General features: G+C 31.4%; 2 protein-coding genes across 2 annotated transcripts; one reads left to right on the forward strand and one right to left on the reverse strand.

The window, feature by feature from the left end:
- Nucleotides 1-3331: 3331 nt before the first annotated feature.
- LOC124890864 (inorganic pyrophosphatase 1-like) lies at nucleotides 3332-4596 on the reverse strand. The gene is made up of 4 exons (XM_047402698.1): nucleotides 4367-4596; nucleotides 4139-4260; nucleotides 3832-4039; nucleotides 3332-3697 (listed from the first exon to the last, which is right to left on the reverse strand). The coding sequence occupies exons 1-4, from the start codon at nucleotides 4505-4507 to the stop codon at nucleotides 3332-3334; spliced, it is 837 nt and encodes a 278-aa protein (XP_047258654.1). The 5' UTR covers nucleotides 4508-4596.
- A 7854-nt stretch (nucleotides 4597-12450) lies between these two features.
- On the forward strand, nucleotides 12451-14061 carry LOC107865799 (inorganic pyrophosphatase 1-like). The gene is made up of 4 exons (XM_016711986.2): nucleotides 12451-12643; nucleotides 12748-12869; nucleotides 12969-13176; nucleotides 13469-14061. The coding sequence occupies exons 1-4, from the start codon at nucleotides 12641-12643 to the stop codon at nucleotides 13829-13831; spliced, it is 696 nt and encodes a 231-aa protein (XP_016567472.2). The 5' UTR covers nucleotides 12451-12640; the 3' UTR covers nucleotides 13832-14061.
- Nucleotides 14062-16543: the final 2482 nt, after the last annotated feature.

Here is a 16543-nt window from a genome sequence, read left to right on the forward strand (position 1 = left end):
TTAGGAGTTCTACAAGATAAATGAGAAAAGTTCTACTCAATCTAGGAGAGTGAGAGGTGGCAACAACAAAAGAGTGAAACTACATGGGAGTCCTACGGACAATAGAAGATTACATAGACTAAAGGACTCCATCTGATGTAAGCTTAAATAGATCAAATGACTTTCAAGTGTTTGACTTACGCACTGATAAGATAATCAACAATTAGCAAAATAGTTCACTTACTTGGAGAAGAACCCGGTCCTTTACTTAGAAAGTCTCATACCGTTTGTAGTAGGTAGGTTCTTTGAGTTGTAATGAGTCATTGTTCTAGACTAAGTGATCTATATACTGAGTTAGGAGTTGTGTCTTCAAGTTAGGAAACTCGAAGACTTGGGAACACTTATCTTGGAAAGATTTGTGTTTTTGTAGTATAGGAGTTAAAAGTTTTAATTCTTAGACTTACAAGAAGTCTTGTAATATGGTTGATTGTTGAGGTTCAAGAGTTATTGTGAAGTTGGGGTTAAATCCTGTAGAGGTACAGGTCATGACTTTTTACACCTTTCTTGAGCCGGGTGTTTTCCACGTAAAAACACTGTGTTCAAATTTTACTTCTGTGAACCACGTTTACTTACTTATTCCACAGATAGGTAACCAGTAGGATAAAATATTAAAATTAGTAGGGCACACACACTAACAGTTTCAACCTCTCTTTGTTTGCCTTATTCATAGTTATTTTGTGTTTGTTGAATGCTTCTATTGTGTTTTTTGTCTCATTTTTGGGCTTTACTTAAGAGATTGGATAACTAACTTGAATGGTGAATTATAAAAAGAGCTACATAGGCAGAAGCTAGATTTGAATTTTTTTCAAGAAAGAAATAAAGAAGAACCAATAGCAAATTCAGCTCAATGGGGTCAACTTCCTTACTTGGTCGGCAACTTGTTTAAAGTGAGTAATTAAGTTTTCCTCAATAAGTATTCCTCTTTCTTTGACACCTATCTTTATCAAGCGATATTTAATAATCAATTTTCTTACCATTTACTTGGTCGGGCAATATATTAAGGTGAGTAGTTAAAGTTTTGTTAATTAGTATTTCTCTTGTTTTGAGCTAATGGTACCTAGAGTTATGGATGTTGTTCTATCGTTACACAACAATCTGAACAATTCATGCATTGTGGTGTTGCAATGCTTGCACTTACATTAGTTATGGTTCTCATGGTCAAATGGTGTATTAAATAATTGACAATATCATATTGCATGTGCACAATTTACCTTGAGTTCTTTGTGTTATTACTGAAGTTTATGTTTCAAACACTTTTTTGGAACAAGTGCATCGGTTAAAAGTTTTTTATGTTTCAATTAATATTGAGCAAATGCATTTTGAGTTACAAAGAAAATGAATGTGAAATTACAATTGAAACAAATGCATCTTGAGTTACAAATGCATTAACAATTGTAAATTCATTTACGTTTTAGGTTCTTGAAACTTGAAAGAAAGAAAATTTTTGTTCATAAACCTATTAACGATTGCTTAATTAATACTTTTCACTTGCATGAAAATTTTACCCTATAAATAGTATTTCTTTTTTGAAAAGACAAGCACTCAAAACTACTTACCCCTTGAAAAACATTTGAGAGACATTGATCAAATGGTGAAATCACCAATTCAAGAATAGAAGAGCAACATTCTTGAATGCTACTTATTTTGTGACTTAGTTGAATCACGAAAATAGAGTTGTCACTAGTTCTTCCGTTTGCTCGTGGGAGAGACTCCAACTATCTTCAAGAATTTATCGTGCCTCTAAGCCAAGCAAGTTTTATTTTGAATTTCTTGTACAATTATCATTATTGTTCTAACACTTTGCAGGAAAAGTTCAAATGTCTAACCAAAGAGGAATTGAAGAAATCATATCAAATGACTTTTGCCAAAAATATGAAGACTTTACAGTTCACTGAAGTTTTCAATATACCAGGTGGTATAGGAATTAATTTAGTTAGAAAAATAATATTAGCTGACTGACTTGCTCTTGATTTCTTTATATGTCGGATACTCTTTAAATGAGTTATGACACTTTCGTAAAGTATTACTTCCTCCATTCAATAGTATTTTTCTACTATATTAAAATTAAATGTCCAACAATACTTGTTCAGCGTAAAAAATAAATAGATAATTTGTCAATTTTTGCTCATTTTACTCTCGCTATTAAATACTAATTCATTCTCAAATTTATTTTCTAAAGAAATATAGAGTATTAAATTAAATATATTTAAAGGTGATATGGTTAAATTACCTTTATTAGACAAATTTGTGCAATTTCACCGTTAGTACCATATCTTCATCCTTCCTTCAAGAAGTTCAAAAATAGAACGAATCTTTTTGCATCGTTTGACTAATAATGTAATAGCTAACCATCAAAAGAATAAGTTTGAATTTTAAAACATTTATATATTCGTGTTAATAATATTAACGCACATATTCGAAATTAGTTTTTAAAATACGTGGGCACATGTTACTGATACTGATAGTGCCCAAATAAGGCACGCCAAATTTTTCACGTTTGTATTACTGACCATCAATTCTTCTTTTGCCAATAGTGAGGGATTGAGTTTTTCCAATGCAGGTAAGCTAAGTAGGAAGAACTTGTGGGGATGTTTTGTATAGAGATAAGTGGGAAGGTTGAAAATATGGATGAAAATCAGTATCTTAAATTTCATTAATTAAAATATTAGATGGCTTTAAATTGTTTTACTATAACTCTTAGGACAACTAACTAAAAAGCAGAATATCTAGTGAATCAAATATTTGTTTGTTTCTATAACTAAACAACTAATTATTCTAGAAAATGTCTAGCACTAACAAACGAAACATTGAACGGAATTGCTATTTGTTACATCTTGAAAAAAGTAATCGCTACTTAAGAATATATAAGAGTTCATTAATTTGTAAGTAATCGCCACACATATGGTGTGTGGACATGTTCAAAATAGTGAATGGCATCGTGGAAGACAAATTTGAGCTATTTCAGTGAGATATCATCTTGTTCAAGCCAATCTTAGTATTGGTGTTTTAGTGAGATGTAGGGAGAAACAAACTTAGAATGCTAAATATTATACAGACAAAATTAAAAAGTTGATCCAAGAAAATTCAAAAGAGAGATAAATGATATATATATATATATATATTCAACAATGTTGCATCCAAAAATATTTAGAGCCTGAATCAAAGGCTCAAAAACCAGGGCAAACTTTCAATAAAGCCTTAAAATACAAGTAATTAAAGCAACTCTTAATCAGTTCGCTAGCTCTCACACAGTTGATCATCCATACTCTTATATATTGTCATCAAGGCTTAATTAGTAACGCACAGGGAGAGCTTTTGGCAAGGCTTCATGATGAGCTGCATTAATCGGAATCGTCTGGAACTTGCTGTCAACTGATAAAAATTGCCTCTCTTCATGAATAGTAATCGCTTTAATTATCTGAAGCAGAATGTGTTGTTGCTCTTCTCCATTTGCCCACCCGTGGATTTCTGCTTTTATGAGATGGCGGTTTTCGTTTATTAATTTCCAGGCTGGAAAATCTTTTCTAGGCATAACGTAATCATGCTCTTTGAGCTTCAAGCTTGGACAAAAATCTCCTGGTCCGTCACCGAGATAGATCATTCTTTTCTTCCCTTCCTTAGCCAATGAAGCTTCTTGCATTCTTTCTATTACCAGGCCCTGTTAATACACAAAATCATACATTAGAATTTGATAGGAATGATTAATGAAACAAAAGATTGTAATGAAGAACACTCTAGTCTTTTTGATTCTATGGGGGCATAAAATAAGGAACACGTGAAGGCTTTAGGTACCTTGCACATGTTGGGAGGGCAAACATGGTTGTTGCAGCCATGAGAGCAAGTGTGAAAATCATGGTAAGGAAGGATTCTGAGTTTTCCTTCTTCATCAACGTAGCTCGGATTTGTGTTGATCTCCGTGAAGCAATCATGTATTCCAAGATGATTCAAAATCGTGTCAATGAAGAAGACATTCGCATCGCTTACTATCCTCAAATCACATCTGAAACAATAACACACATAAATTGAGTAAATCTGATTTTACTGCACCAAAAACCACAGAAATTATAAAAATAGAAAATACTCGTATCCTGACACGTACCCTAAAGCATGAGCTGCTTTAACGACTGAAACAACACCGGGAATTACAGGTACGTGTTTCAGTACTCCTTCAATGTCCTTGACGGTTTTGCCTTGTTCATGAAGTTCCTTCATCATCCTATCCTGTATATTTGTTTAAAACAAAGAAGATAACAGTTAGATTAATGTTAAATCAAGTGATTAATTAATTAGGTACACACTATAATTAAGTAGATAAGCGAAAACTAACCATAAGAGAGTTCCATGGCATGGTAGGGAGAAGTTGATTGAACAAATCCGTGGCACCTAATTCATCCACTACTACCCAATTATCGCTGTCCAAATCAATGATCGTCTTGTCGAAATCGAAAACCACAACAATTCCAGCCATTGCTTTTTGTTGAATCGAATGAAAGAATTCAAACAATTTTTTTTTCTCAACACAAGAATTGTTTGAGTTTGAAGAGCGAACACTGAGAAAAAAAGGCCTTTATATAGTGGAAAGCTTTGTAGGTTTGAGTTAGTAAACAGAAATATTATGCTGTATTGAGTATTCTTTTGAGTTTATGGTAATTAAGTCATTAAAGCAACCTTTTTGCAGATTAGTAAATATGAGCCGTTGGATTAGTAAATCACGATTTTACCTTCTAAGGTAAACAAAATCACTTACCTTATTCTTTGACTGAAAAAATGTACTTCCTGCGTCCATTTTTATTTGTCCACTTTTCTATTTTGACATGTCCAACAACACTTGTCCAATTTATAAAATCAATGGATAATTTATCCATTTTTACCTATTTTATCCTTGATATTAAATACAATACATCACTCATTGCATTTTTCAAAGCAAAAAGGACCCAAATATTAGCATAAAGATGGTTCGCCAAACACACCTTTTCTCCCTTTAATGTGCCTCTCCAAATAGTCTTGGATCGATGCTTACTTTGCATCACATATAAGTCATACTGTGATTGTCCTGGATGGACAAACTGTTGATATTCCATTCCATACATAATAAAATTAAAATTAGTTTTGATTTGTGTTTCATAAACATTTATGTCAAGTAGTAATTTGATGAATTGACCAATTTACACATACATGCAATTAAAGGGAGCCTGAACCCTAAAGGACAAGTTTTGTACACATGCATGGCCAAATTTAACATATTTATTGTGCAAATGACAAATTCAAAAAGAATTAGATAGATAATAGTGAATTATCTTATATAAAAATTTAAACGTGCAGATCAATAAAATAAATTAGGAATAATTTTTTCTTAATAATAAAAATATCAATAAAAAATTATAATAATCTTTATATGATGAAATGTAGGTGTGAGTTACTAATAAATTAGAATATATGCAATTGAAGTATTACCATAAAATAAATATTTATATGATAAAAAGTATTTATGGTTTCATTCGATGTAAGTCAATTAAGGAAGCATGACAAAATTGATTGAGAAATATAAATAGAAAATAAATACTCAATTAGCAATTATATACATATATATGGAAAAGAATATTGTACCAACTGAAATTAATCTAGATGTTCTAATGTCATAACAATTTACCACTATATCAAAAGGCTACACTTAGGAAAAGCTAATTAACTTCTGCTATAACATGTTGGAGAGGATGAATTTTACAAGTGATTTTTGCCACAACTTATCTTGTCATGATAATCGCTAGAATCTCAATTTACTGTGAGTATTGTTTTAGAATAGATTTTTTTTTATTTATCAAGTCAACTAAATATACAAGTTATGTTACATATTCATTTTATTTTTTATATGTTTGGTGAAAATTTTATGAGCCAGTATTCATGTACTTTATGTTTTATAAAAAAAAAATATATAATTTGTACTCTTTGAAAATTTAAGTTAGTAATCTTTTAATATGTCATACATTTTTAAAAACTTATAAAAATTTATTTTAGTCAAAATGTGCAATGAAAATTTTAGCAATAGCATAAAAATTTACAAGTTATACATTAAATATGAAGAAACTAATATTGATATTAGATAGTTGATTTTCTTGCATTGCAAATATTGTTGCTTTATATTTTAGTGAGATAATAACATGATTTCAAAAATTAATAAACTATTATACTAAATTACTAACCCATTATATTTCTATATATTAGGATTAACACTTAATTTGTCTATACTATTTTTCTATATGTTATGATTAACAATTAATTTGTAAATTAAATTGTGTGATTTTAATAGTATATTAAAAGTTTTTTAATATCGTATAAGGAATGATAGTTAAGTTACCTTAGTAAAAAAATGATAGTTGTATAACTATCTATGAAATTTACCCGACACTAGGATTACTATCTCAAAAGCTATATATCGAAGATCAAAATTTGGGTGAGTATCTTGCGGCTAATGCTCAATGGACAATGCTCAAATTCAATAAATCAAATACTTATGTATATTGAACTTTCTTATTTTTTTGGTTTTAGTTGATATAAACAAGCAATGAGTTCAATCATGTTTATATTTATATTGTAACTCCAATTTAGAATATTGTAGATCTTTTGGAGCAATAATTAATTTGATCTACTTTGTATAATATAAAGGATAAAGATGAATAAGATTAATATCTTATTGTACTGATGGACATGAGGGGTTAAGTATTAGTTGAACGTTCTAAGATGGAAGGAAATTCAATTTCGTTAGTGATTAATATTTATAATTTCATTCAAATTGAGTAAATTGAGAAAGTATGATAGGGTTGATCGAAAATAGAGTTGAAGAGTGAATATTCAAACCTATGAAGGACTAAACCATTTATTCGAAAAAATAATATACAATAAGATTCATTAATATTTATTGGTCCATTATCATAAGAGAATAAGTAAACATTGTAAAATCGTGCAAACAAGTTAGGAGAGGGAAAAATGACTATTATTGAGACTTTGCTCAAGATCGTGCAAAGGAATACAAAATTTATTTTAAAAGAAAAATGTATTAAGAATGAAAAAAGAAGGGGAAACTCCTTTCTTCCTTTTGATAGAGGGTGCAAATTAAAATATTTAATATAAAAGAACTTAAATTTCAAGATAAGATTTTACAGAGAAGCCTCATGTGCATAACTCTAAAACATATCTTTCATTAGTTCTTTATTTTTCTAACCAAATTTAGAACTAAGTCACTTAACTAATACTAATAATTATGTTATATATGCATTTTCTTTTGTAATTATATATATTTTTTTCACAAAATAAATCAATATAAATCACAATATTATCTAATATTATCAAATAATTATATTACAATATAATATTATTTACATGCGGATACTAACTTTCAAAAGAAATGTTTAATTTTATGTAGTTAATGATATTAAGCTTAATATTTTAATAGTTATTTTTTGCATTGCATAAATTTATTAATTTCAAATATTTGAACGATTTTGAATAAATTTTTTATTATATAAAATCAATAAGATAATAATTTCTATAATTAATTTCATTTAATATCGATCGCGCATTACGCGGGTACTAATACTAGTATGTCTAATGTTAAGAATTTTTCACCAACTTAATTAATATGTAGTATACTTCAAAGAAGAATCTAAAATATTCAAAAGTGGCAGTAAATAAAAAAAATAGATACAAGTGTTCTAGTAAAGTCCAATAATACTCTAGAAAAGGTAGTTCTAGAAATAAGTGTTAGAACATGCACAGCGGAAACAACAATTCTGCAGGATCAATATGACTTACATATAATCTAGATAGCATAAATCGTCAAACGAAATTGAAAAGCTACTTACCTGTTGAAGCTTTCACGCAATTCGTTCACTACTTTGACCTCCAGGGCTACAGTCTTCTACTATATCCTGACTAACTTTTGCAATCAAACTTGTGTGGGAAAGTGCTTTTTAATTTGGATTCAAAGAGAATGATAAGGAAAACTCATGATAATCTTCTGAGCAAAACCCCTATTTATACTTTTTTTCACTTAAAGAGAGGAAAAGACGAGGCAAACGTTTTTACCCTTTTAGTTGTCCAAAACGTTTTAGGCCTTTTCAATTTTTCAAAATATTTTTAATCTTAAAAGGAACGTTTTTAATTTAAAGTCAGAAGATATCCTTTTCCTTTCAGAAGACCAGTAAATAGTATTACTTCTTCTAGTAAGTTTCTTGGGCGTTTGAGCCACAGGTGACAAAAGAGTTTTAAAATGAGTATAGGTGACAAAAGTCTTAATTATTAAGTGGTGGTGACAATTACTTTATTATGGATTAAGAAAGTTGGAAAAGTTTGAAAAATAACCCACAAGTTTTTAAATTTACACTTTGATCCAAATGTTAGCCTATATAACAGAAAACGGAGGGAAAAAAAAGACGTCTTTCTCTTTCTTCTCACCCATTGTTGTTTTCTCTCTCTTAGCAATTTTTGTTGTTCATTGTTGCTGCTGCTTCATTCATCATCTTCTGCTTCATTATCATCATCTTCTACTTTATTATCATCTTCATCTTGTTCTTGTTGACCATTTGTTGTTGTTGTTACTATCGCTACTGTTGCTATTTGACCAATTTCTTAGGTCAAATTTTGTTTCTAACATCACTTTCCACTTTAGCATTACTTCATAGGAGAAGTTGGTAATTCAAATAATGATTTTTAGTTGAATTTGTAATCTGGGTAACTGCCATTGTGTTGTTGTTTTCCAAAAATGGATAGAACCCAATCATGAATCCAACATAAGATCCAGCTATTTAAACAAATAAATTATCTGTTGCGACAGATGAGACATCTGTTTTAACAGAAGAATGATATGTTGAATTCATGTTTAAACAGATGGCTCATCTGTTGCAACATTTAACATATCTGTTGCAATAGATTATTTACCTGTTGCAACAGAACCTGAATACGATTCCAATATAGGTTACAACAGATTAATAACCTGTTGCAATAGGTAAGTCATCTATCGCAACAGATTAATTATCTGTTGCAACTGTCACTCATCTGCTGGAATTAGCTACAAAGGTGATTTAGTTGTAACATTAATTCCAACAGACGCTTCATCTGTTGCAACAGATATTCAGAATCGTAAAATAAATCTCAACGGGTAAGAATCTATTGAGACTCATTACTTACCTGTTGCAACAGATAACACATCTATTGGGATTCATTCACGGCACTATGAAATCACTATCAATTTTTTTTAACAAATGACTTTATTTAGGTACCACTAATGGAGGGATTAATAACAATAGGGGTGGATTGTCATGGTCAATGGGTCAAGAAGAGCAATCGATATGTATGGCGTTGGAAGGAGGGTGAAATACTAGAGATGATAGCTATGACAGTCCAAAGTGATGTTTCGTATGATGATTTTGTGAACTTAATCATCAAATTTTGTAGACTGAATTATCAACCGGAAGAATTCGTCATCGGCTACATTCATAGCTCCTTTGAAAATCAGAGGGTACTGCTTTTCAAGATAACCGATCAGGTTCGGTTGCGTGCTTATCTAAGTGATTCAATCAGGCCAGTGTTAAGGGTGTACATAGTTGAAAATATGAGAGAGAATGAGAACCAGAATATAGAAGAAAAGGAAGAAAAAAAAAGAAATCTTTGATGATAGGTTGGATGATCTAGACATGAATATTTCAGATGATGATCAAACACCTACGCCCGTTGATGCGACCAATACGATGTGGATTTCTTCTCAATCGACACAATCTGGAAATCTTCAAGATGACGGGACCAGCTTTTTTATTGGAACGTCATTCAAGGACAAGAATGAACTATCTAACACTTTGTTTATTTCTTGCTTGAAAAAAGATTTCAGAATAAAGAAGGTGATTAATTCGAGCAGTGTCTGTGAACCACATGATGCTACCTGTTTCCATAAAGAGTGTTGATAATCCAATGCAAAGGTTGAGAAATGCACTGGCAGATAAACAAGCTGAGGTGGAAGTTGCTCAGGCAGCTTTGGAGGCTGTACAGGCTGCTCATGAAGAAGAAAAGGGGATTCTTCAAGCTCAGATTGCTTCCCTTACTTCACTATTGGAAAAAAAAGAGTTCAGAATGATGATGTCATTAGGAAACTCACCTCCCTTCTTCTCTCTTCTTTATCTACTTAGCTCTTCTACTTGGTCTTTTATGACCTCTTAAAAATGTCTCTTTTTGTTGCTTCTCTGGATAACTTGTTTTCTCTTTAGTTGCTTTTGGTATATATAGTCATATCTGCTACTTAATAAAATGGACTTGGTTGTTATACTGTTTTCTGCTCATGTTCCCTCATACTGCATTCATGTTATATTAGTCTGAATTTTGATTGTCTCAGTGATAGGCTCAATGGCCATGAATTATTAAACATTTTCACTTTTAAGCCAGTTTTTCGATGATGTCAAAAGGGGAAAGAGTAGGCTATGCAATGCTTATAATCCAATTGGACTAACCTGTGTTTCATTCTTCTTCTTTTACTTAAATTTCTTAGTAAGTTTATGTCAGGTGGTGTTGTGCTGTGTTGTACTGCTATGTTTGTCATCATCAAAAAAGGAGAATTTGTTAAGACATGTGGAGTTTTGATGATAGACATGTGAATGAAACATGTTGTAAAAGATGGTCCATCCAAGTGAACAAAGCTAAGTTGCAGACAAGTTATTGATAAGATGTCTCTGCGTACAAACAGAAATGGATAATTCTATCACATCAGAAGTTGAGTGGAATGAGAAGTCCTGCAAAAGAGTCCTAGTCAAGATGAAGAGAACCATAAAATAGTGCAGAAGTTGGGTTGATCAAGGAGTCCAGTAATAAGAGAAGAAAGAATCCTATTAAATCTAAGAGAGAAAGAGGCAGCAGCAACAAGTAGAAGAGTCACTTGATAAGAGTCCTACTGGAAAGAGAAGTAGACATCAAAAAGGACTTTATCAGAGGAGGGCTTAAATATAACAAAAGGAAGTGGGCACTCAAGCACTGAAAAGAAAATCAACAATCAGCATATCAGTTCACATACTTGAAGAATAACCTGGTCTCTTACTTAGCAAATCGTAGACTGTGTGTAGTAGGTAGGTTCATTGAGTTGTAATGAGTCATTGTTCTAGTCTCAGGGATCTATAAACTGAGTTAGGAATTGCGTCTTCAAGTTGGGGAACTCTAAGACTTGGGAACACTTATCTTGGAAAGATTTGTGTTTTTGTAGTGATAGGAGTTAGAAGTTTTAATTCCTAGTTTGCAAGAAGTCTTGTAATTCTGTTGATTCTTGAGGCTCAAGTATTATAGTGAAGTTGGGATTAAATCCTGTAGAGGTACAGGTCGTAGTTTTTTACACCTTTCTTGAGCCGGGTATTTTTCACGTAAAAACACTGCGTTCAGTAGTTACTTCTGTGAACCACGTTTACTTACTTGTTCCACAGATAGGCAATTAGTAGGGCTCGTACTGTAACAACGTTGACCTTATTGTAATAATGTGATCGAAAAATAAGTATATAAAGATTATATAAAGTAACTAATCGAACCAAACCATTGACACTCTTAAATTAGATGTTGGATATTTTTTATGGGGAACAACCATTTGTTCATGACTTGAAAATATATAATTATAAATATCCACTTTGGTCTTACATTTCTTTCACTCGAAATGTAGCAACTCTCTTTTATTTCTTACTCATTTGTTGCTTAGCTTGCTTCAGCTTAATTCTTTAATTGTTTGAACTCTCGCTCTTGTTTTTTCATTTGGTTATGCTTTAGCTCATACACAACTTAAATGGAAACCTCTATCGGTGATGGAAGAATCACGCTAAGAATATTGATTTTTCTATTCTAGAATCTTCGTCAACTACTTATTTCTAGAACTATCTTTTCTAAAGTATTTTTAGACTTTACTAGAACACGTATTCTAGAGATCTTTCTTTTATTCCCTATAATTTTTGAATCCTTATTACATATTAATTAAGTTTGTGATAAATTCTTATAATTAGACATATATCCTATTAACACCTAAAAAGAAAAAAATACAATAGTAATTGCTTTTTGGTAACAAATCTTAAGCATAATCCGTCTCAACTTGGGAAAACTTTTTACCTACAAAAAAATAACCTCCAAATGCCATTTACCGATTTAGCATTAGAGAGGCCAATAAAATTTTATAGCCGTATGATCACCGAGTAGTATCCAATGTTTAGTTAATCCAACGGTTCATATTTGCTAAACAGCCCTAGAAGGTGCTTTAATGACTTCATTACCATAAACTCAAAAGAATCCAAAATACAGCGTAATATTTCCGTTTCCTAACCCAAATCTACAAAGGTTTTCCACTATATAAAGGCCTTTTATTTTCTGTGTTGTTCTCACTTTAAACTCAAACAAATTCTTTGTGTTCAAGAAAGAAAAAAATATCTTTGATTTCTTTCATTCGATACAACCAAAAGCAATGGCTGGAATTGTTGTGGTTTTTGATTTCGACAAGACGATCATTGATTTGGACAGCGATAATTGGGTTGTGGATTAATTAGGTATTACGGATTCGTTCAAGCAACTTCTCCCTACCATGCCCTAGAACTCTCTTATGGTTAGTTTTTGTTTACCTACAAAATTATATGATGTGTATGTAATTAATCACTTGATTTAACATTAATCTATCTGCTATCTTCTTTGTTTTAAACAAATATAAAGGATAGGATGATGAAGGAACATCATGAACAAGGCAAAACTGTCAAGGACATTGAAGGAGTACTGAAACGCGTACCCGTAATTCCTGGTGTTGTTTCAGCCGTTAAAGCAGCTCATGCTTTAGGGTACGTATCAGGATACGAGTACTTTCTATTTTTATAATTTCTGTGGTTTTTGGTGTAGTAAAATCAGATTTACTCAATTTATGTGTGTTATTGTTTCAGATGTGATTTGAGGATAGTGAGCGATGCGAATGTCTTCCTCATTGACACAATTTTGAATCATCTTGGATTATATGATTGCTTCACGGAGATCAACACAAATCTGAGCTACGTTGATGAAGAAGGAAAACTCAGAATCCGTCCTTATCATGATTTTCACACTTGCTCTCATGGCTGCAACAACCACGTTTGTCCTCCCAACATGTGCAAGGTACCTAAAGCACGGACAAAATTTACTCCTACTGTAGCACTTTGTATAAAATCTATGAATTGCATGAGTTACACGTAATGTAAATTAATGTGATTTGATTTAAACACCCGTCATGAAATCTGTCTTTGTTTTAATGTCTTCATCGTTTTGTACAAAAGCTTCGCGTGTTCCTTATATTATGTCCACACGGAATCAAAAAACTAGAGTTAGATTTATAGTGTTCTTCATTACAATCTTTTGTTTCATTAATCATTCCTATCAAATTCTAATGTATGATTTTGTGTATTAACAGGGCCTGGTAATAGAAAGAATGCAAGCTTCATTGGCTAAGGAAGGGAAGAAAAGAATGATCTATCTAGGTGACGGACCAGGAGATTTTTGTCCAAGCTTAAAACTCAAAGAGCATGATTACGTTATGCCTAGAAAAGATTTTCCAGCCTGGAAATTAATAAACGAAAATCGCCATCTCATAAAAGCAGAAATCCACGGGTGGGCAAATGGAGAAGAGCAACAACACATTCTGCTTCAGATAATTAAAGCGATTACCATTCATGAAGAGAGGCAATTTTTATCAGGTGATAGCAAGTTCCAGACGATTCCGATTAATGCTGCTCATCATGAAGCCTTGCCAAAAGCTCTCCCTCTGCGTTACTAATTAAGCCTTGATGACAATATATAAGAGTATGGATTAGTGTGTGATTATCAACATTAAATCGAGATTAACTGTGTGAGAGCTAACTGATTAAGAGTTGGCTTTAATTAGTTGTATTTTAGGGTTTTATTGAAAGTTTGCCATGGTTTTGAACCTTCGATTCGGGCTCTAAATATTGTTGGGTGTAACATAGTTAACTACGTATATATCTCATCATTTATCTCTCTTTTGAATTTTCTTGGTCCAACTTTTTAATTTTGTTTGTGTATTCTCTAATTATAAGAATTCGAAAAGGACTATTGATGGCAGTCCAATATATTTACTGAAATAGCTCAAATTTGTCTTCCACGATACGATTTCACTATAACGAAAATGTCCACACACCATATGCGTGACCATTACCTACAAATGGTATGAACTCTTAGTTTCTTAACTAGCAATTACTTGTTCAAGGTGTAACAAATAGTAATTCCGTTCAATATTGCGTTTTAGAGTTATTAGTTGTTTAGTTATAGAAACAAAGAATTATTTGATCCACTAGAACTAGATATTCAGTATTTTAGTTAAAGAGTTACAGTACAGCAATTTAAAGCCATCTAATATTTTAATAATGAAATTTAAGATACTGATTTTCATCCATAGTTTCAACCTTCCTAGTTATCTATCTCCATACAGAAAACATCCCAACAAGTTCTTCCCTAAATACATATTTTTGCATACTTACCTGCATTCATGACGAAACTCAATCCCTCGCTAGACTTAATTGATGGCCAGTAATACAAACGTGAAAATTTAACCTGTGCCCACGTATTTTAAAAATTATTTAACCAATAACTAACTTGTTCATATGCTTGCACCTTTTTTTTTTTTAACCTTCTTCTTGTTCCTGTTACTGACACCTGTGTATTTTGAAGTTATTTATTTGAAGATATATATATATACGTGTTGTTGCTAAAATTTTCCTTTTCAATATTCACTTTATGAACCACAATAGAAACCATAAGAAAAATTTTGAACCGGAAGTGACGCAAATACTTCCATTAAAGTTTATATATAACATGTCAATCGATCGAGATCGATAGATACGTACGTACAATACATGCATGTGCGGCCTATATAAACAAAAGAGATTATAATGATCCACTTTGGTCTTGCATTTCTTACACTCGAAATGTATAGCAACTCTCTTTAATTTCTTGCTCGTTTGTTGCTTAGCTTGCTTCAGCTAAATTCCAGTATTACTTGAACTTCCACTCTTGTTTTTTCACTTGCTCGAGCTCACACACAACTTAAACGGAGACCTCTATTGGTGGTGGAAGAATCTTGCTAAGAAAATTTACTGCTTTTCTATTCATCGATCAACTACCTTTTCTAGAGTTATTCTAGATTCTACTAAAACAGGTATCCTAGACATCGATCTTTCTTTTATTCCTTACAACTTTGAATGTTCTAGATTATTCTATGATGTGTAGTACCTACTAATTAAGTTGGTGATAAATTCTTAGCATTAGACATATATTCTATTAAACGCCTAAACAAAGTGTATATACATAAATTTATATTCTTAAATCATAATTAATAAGACTGATTTGATAAAATAAGTTTTTAATAAATATTTTTCGAGAGAGTGTCTAAGTCAAGTATTTGTGCACTTCCTTCCATAAAAACAACAACTGGGCCAGATGTAGACAAAGTAAGTTGATCCTTTGGTCCAACACGAATGTGTTTTTAGAAACTTCCAAATTGATCATACATATGTAGGCCTGTTTTCAGTATTTACTTTGTGGTGGGCCGGGAAATATGAGTCTTAACGAACTTAAGTGCCAAAAGAAGAGAAATCAACGGAGACCTCGTTAATAATAATAAGTATAAATAACATAAATAACAATTCTTTTGAAAGCAATTACATTCTGTTCCACTTTTTTAATTACTTTACTCCTTTTTCCTATTAATATACATAATATAGCCGACATATACATAGCATTTTGTGTATATGTTGGGATTTTTGTAATATATTTAGGGAGTTGGGATTTTTTATAATATTGAAAACATAAATTGTATATTTGTGTAATTTTTAGTAATAATAATGAACGGAAGCAAATTGGAAATTTAAAGAACAAACATAAACACGAAAGTGCTATTGGGCTTTGAATCGTTTTGTATTTTCTTCATACAAAATTAGGGTATTTCCATTACGTTATCTGCAATATGACCTAGAATATTTTTGGATTTTCTCAATCCAAACAAATAGGGTTGAGTATAACAGGTTAGCTAGCTACATGCATATTGGTGGCACTTTCCCTTTTTAACTTAAAATCTAGAATCTTTTCGATCCACCAAAGATTTGTCGAGATCAGAAGTATGTTGTAGTTGTTAACTACCAATGATTGTCTCCCTTGTTAAACAAATAAGAAAAATAAATCTTTTTTATTATTATTATTTTTACTTTTCATGTATTTTAGTATTTCTTTTTAAAGGAACAGGCAAATGATTGAGGTTTCAATTACTTCAAATAGAAAGGAGATGTGCAACTTTTCAACGAACTCTCCTAATAAAACAAATCTTTCTAAGCCAAGGAGAAAAGACAAGATAGAATCATATTCCTATTACCTATTTCAAGTCATGCCAATCAAAGATGATGACTGGCCTGGACAATTTTTAATTATTGAATATACATACATACATATATATATATATATACATACATATATATAT

The sequence above is a fragment of the Capsicum annuum genome, unplaced genomic scaffold, assembly GCF_002878395.1.
Source record: "Capsicum annuum cultivar UCD-10X-F1 unplaced genomic scaffold, UCD10Xv1.1 ctg2619, whole genome shotgun sequence".
Classification (NCBI taxonomy): Eukaryota; Viridiplantae; Streptophyta; class Magnoliopsida; order Solanales; family Solanaceae; genus Capsicum; species Capsicum annuum.

Excerpts from the sequence above, each read along its gene's own strand:
- LOC107865799 (XM_016711986.2), top strand. Across the intron at positions 12,870-12,968 it reads AAAGCAGCTCATGCTTTAGG|ATGTGATTTGAGGATAGTGA; the intron begins GTACGTATCAGG and ends TTATTGTTTCAG. Across the intron at positions 13,177-13,468 it reads GTCCTCCCAACATGTGCAAG|GGCCTGGTAATAGAAAGAAT; the intron begins GTACCTAAAGCA and ends GTGTATTAACAG.
- LOC124890864 (XM_047402698.1), bottom strand. The coding sequence starts at position 4,507 with ATGGCTGGAATTGTTGTGGTTTTCGATTTCGACAAGACGATCATTGAT. Across the intron at positions 4,261-4,366 it reads TGCCATGGAACTCTCTTATG|GATAGGATGATGAAGGAACT; the intron begins GTTAGTTTTCGC and ends ACAAATATACAG. Across the intron at positions 3,698-3,831 it reads GCCCTCCCAACATGTGCAAG|GGCCTGGTAATAGAAAGAAT; the intron begins GTACCTAAAGCC and ends GTGTATTAACAG.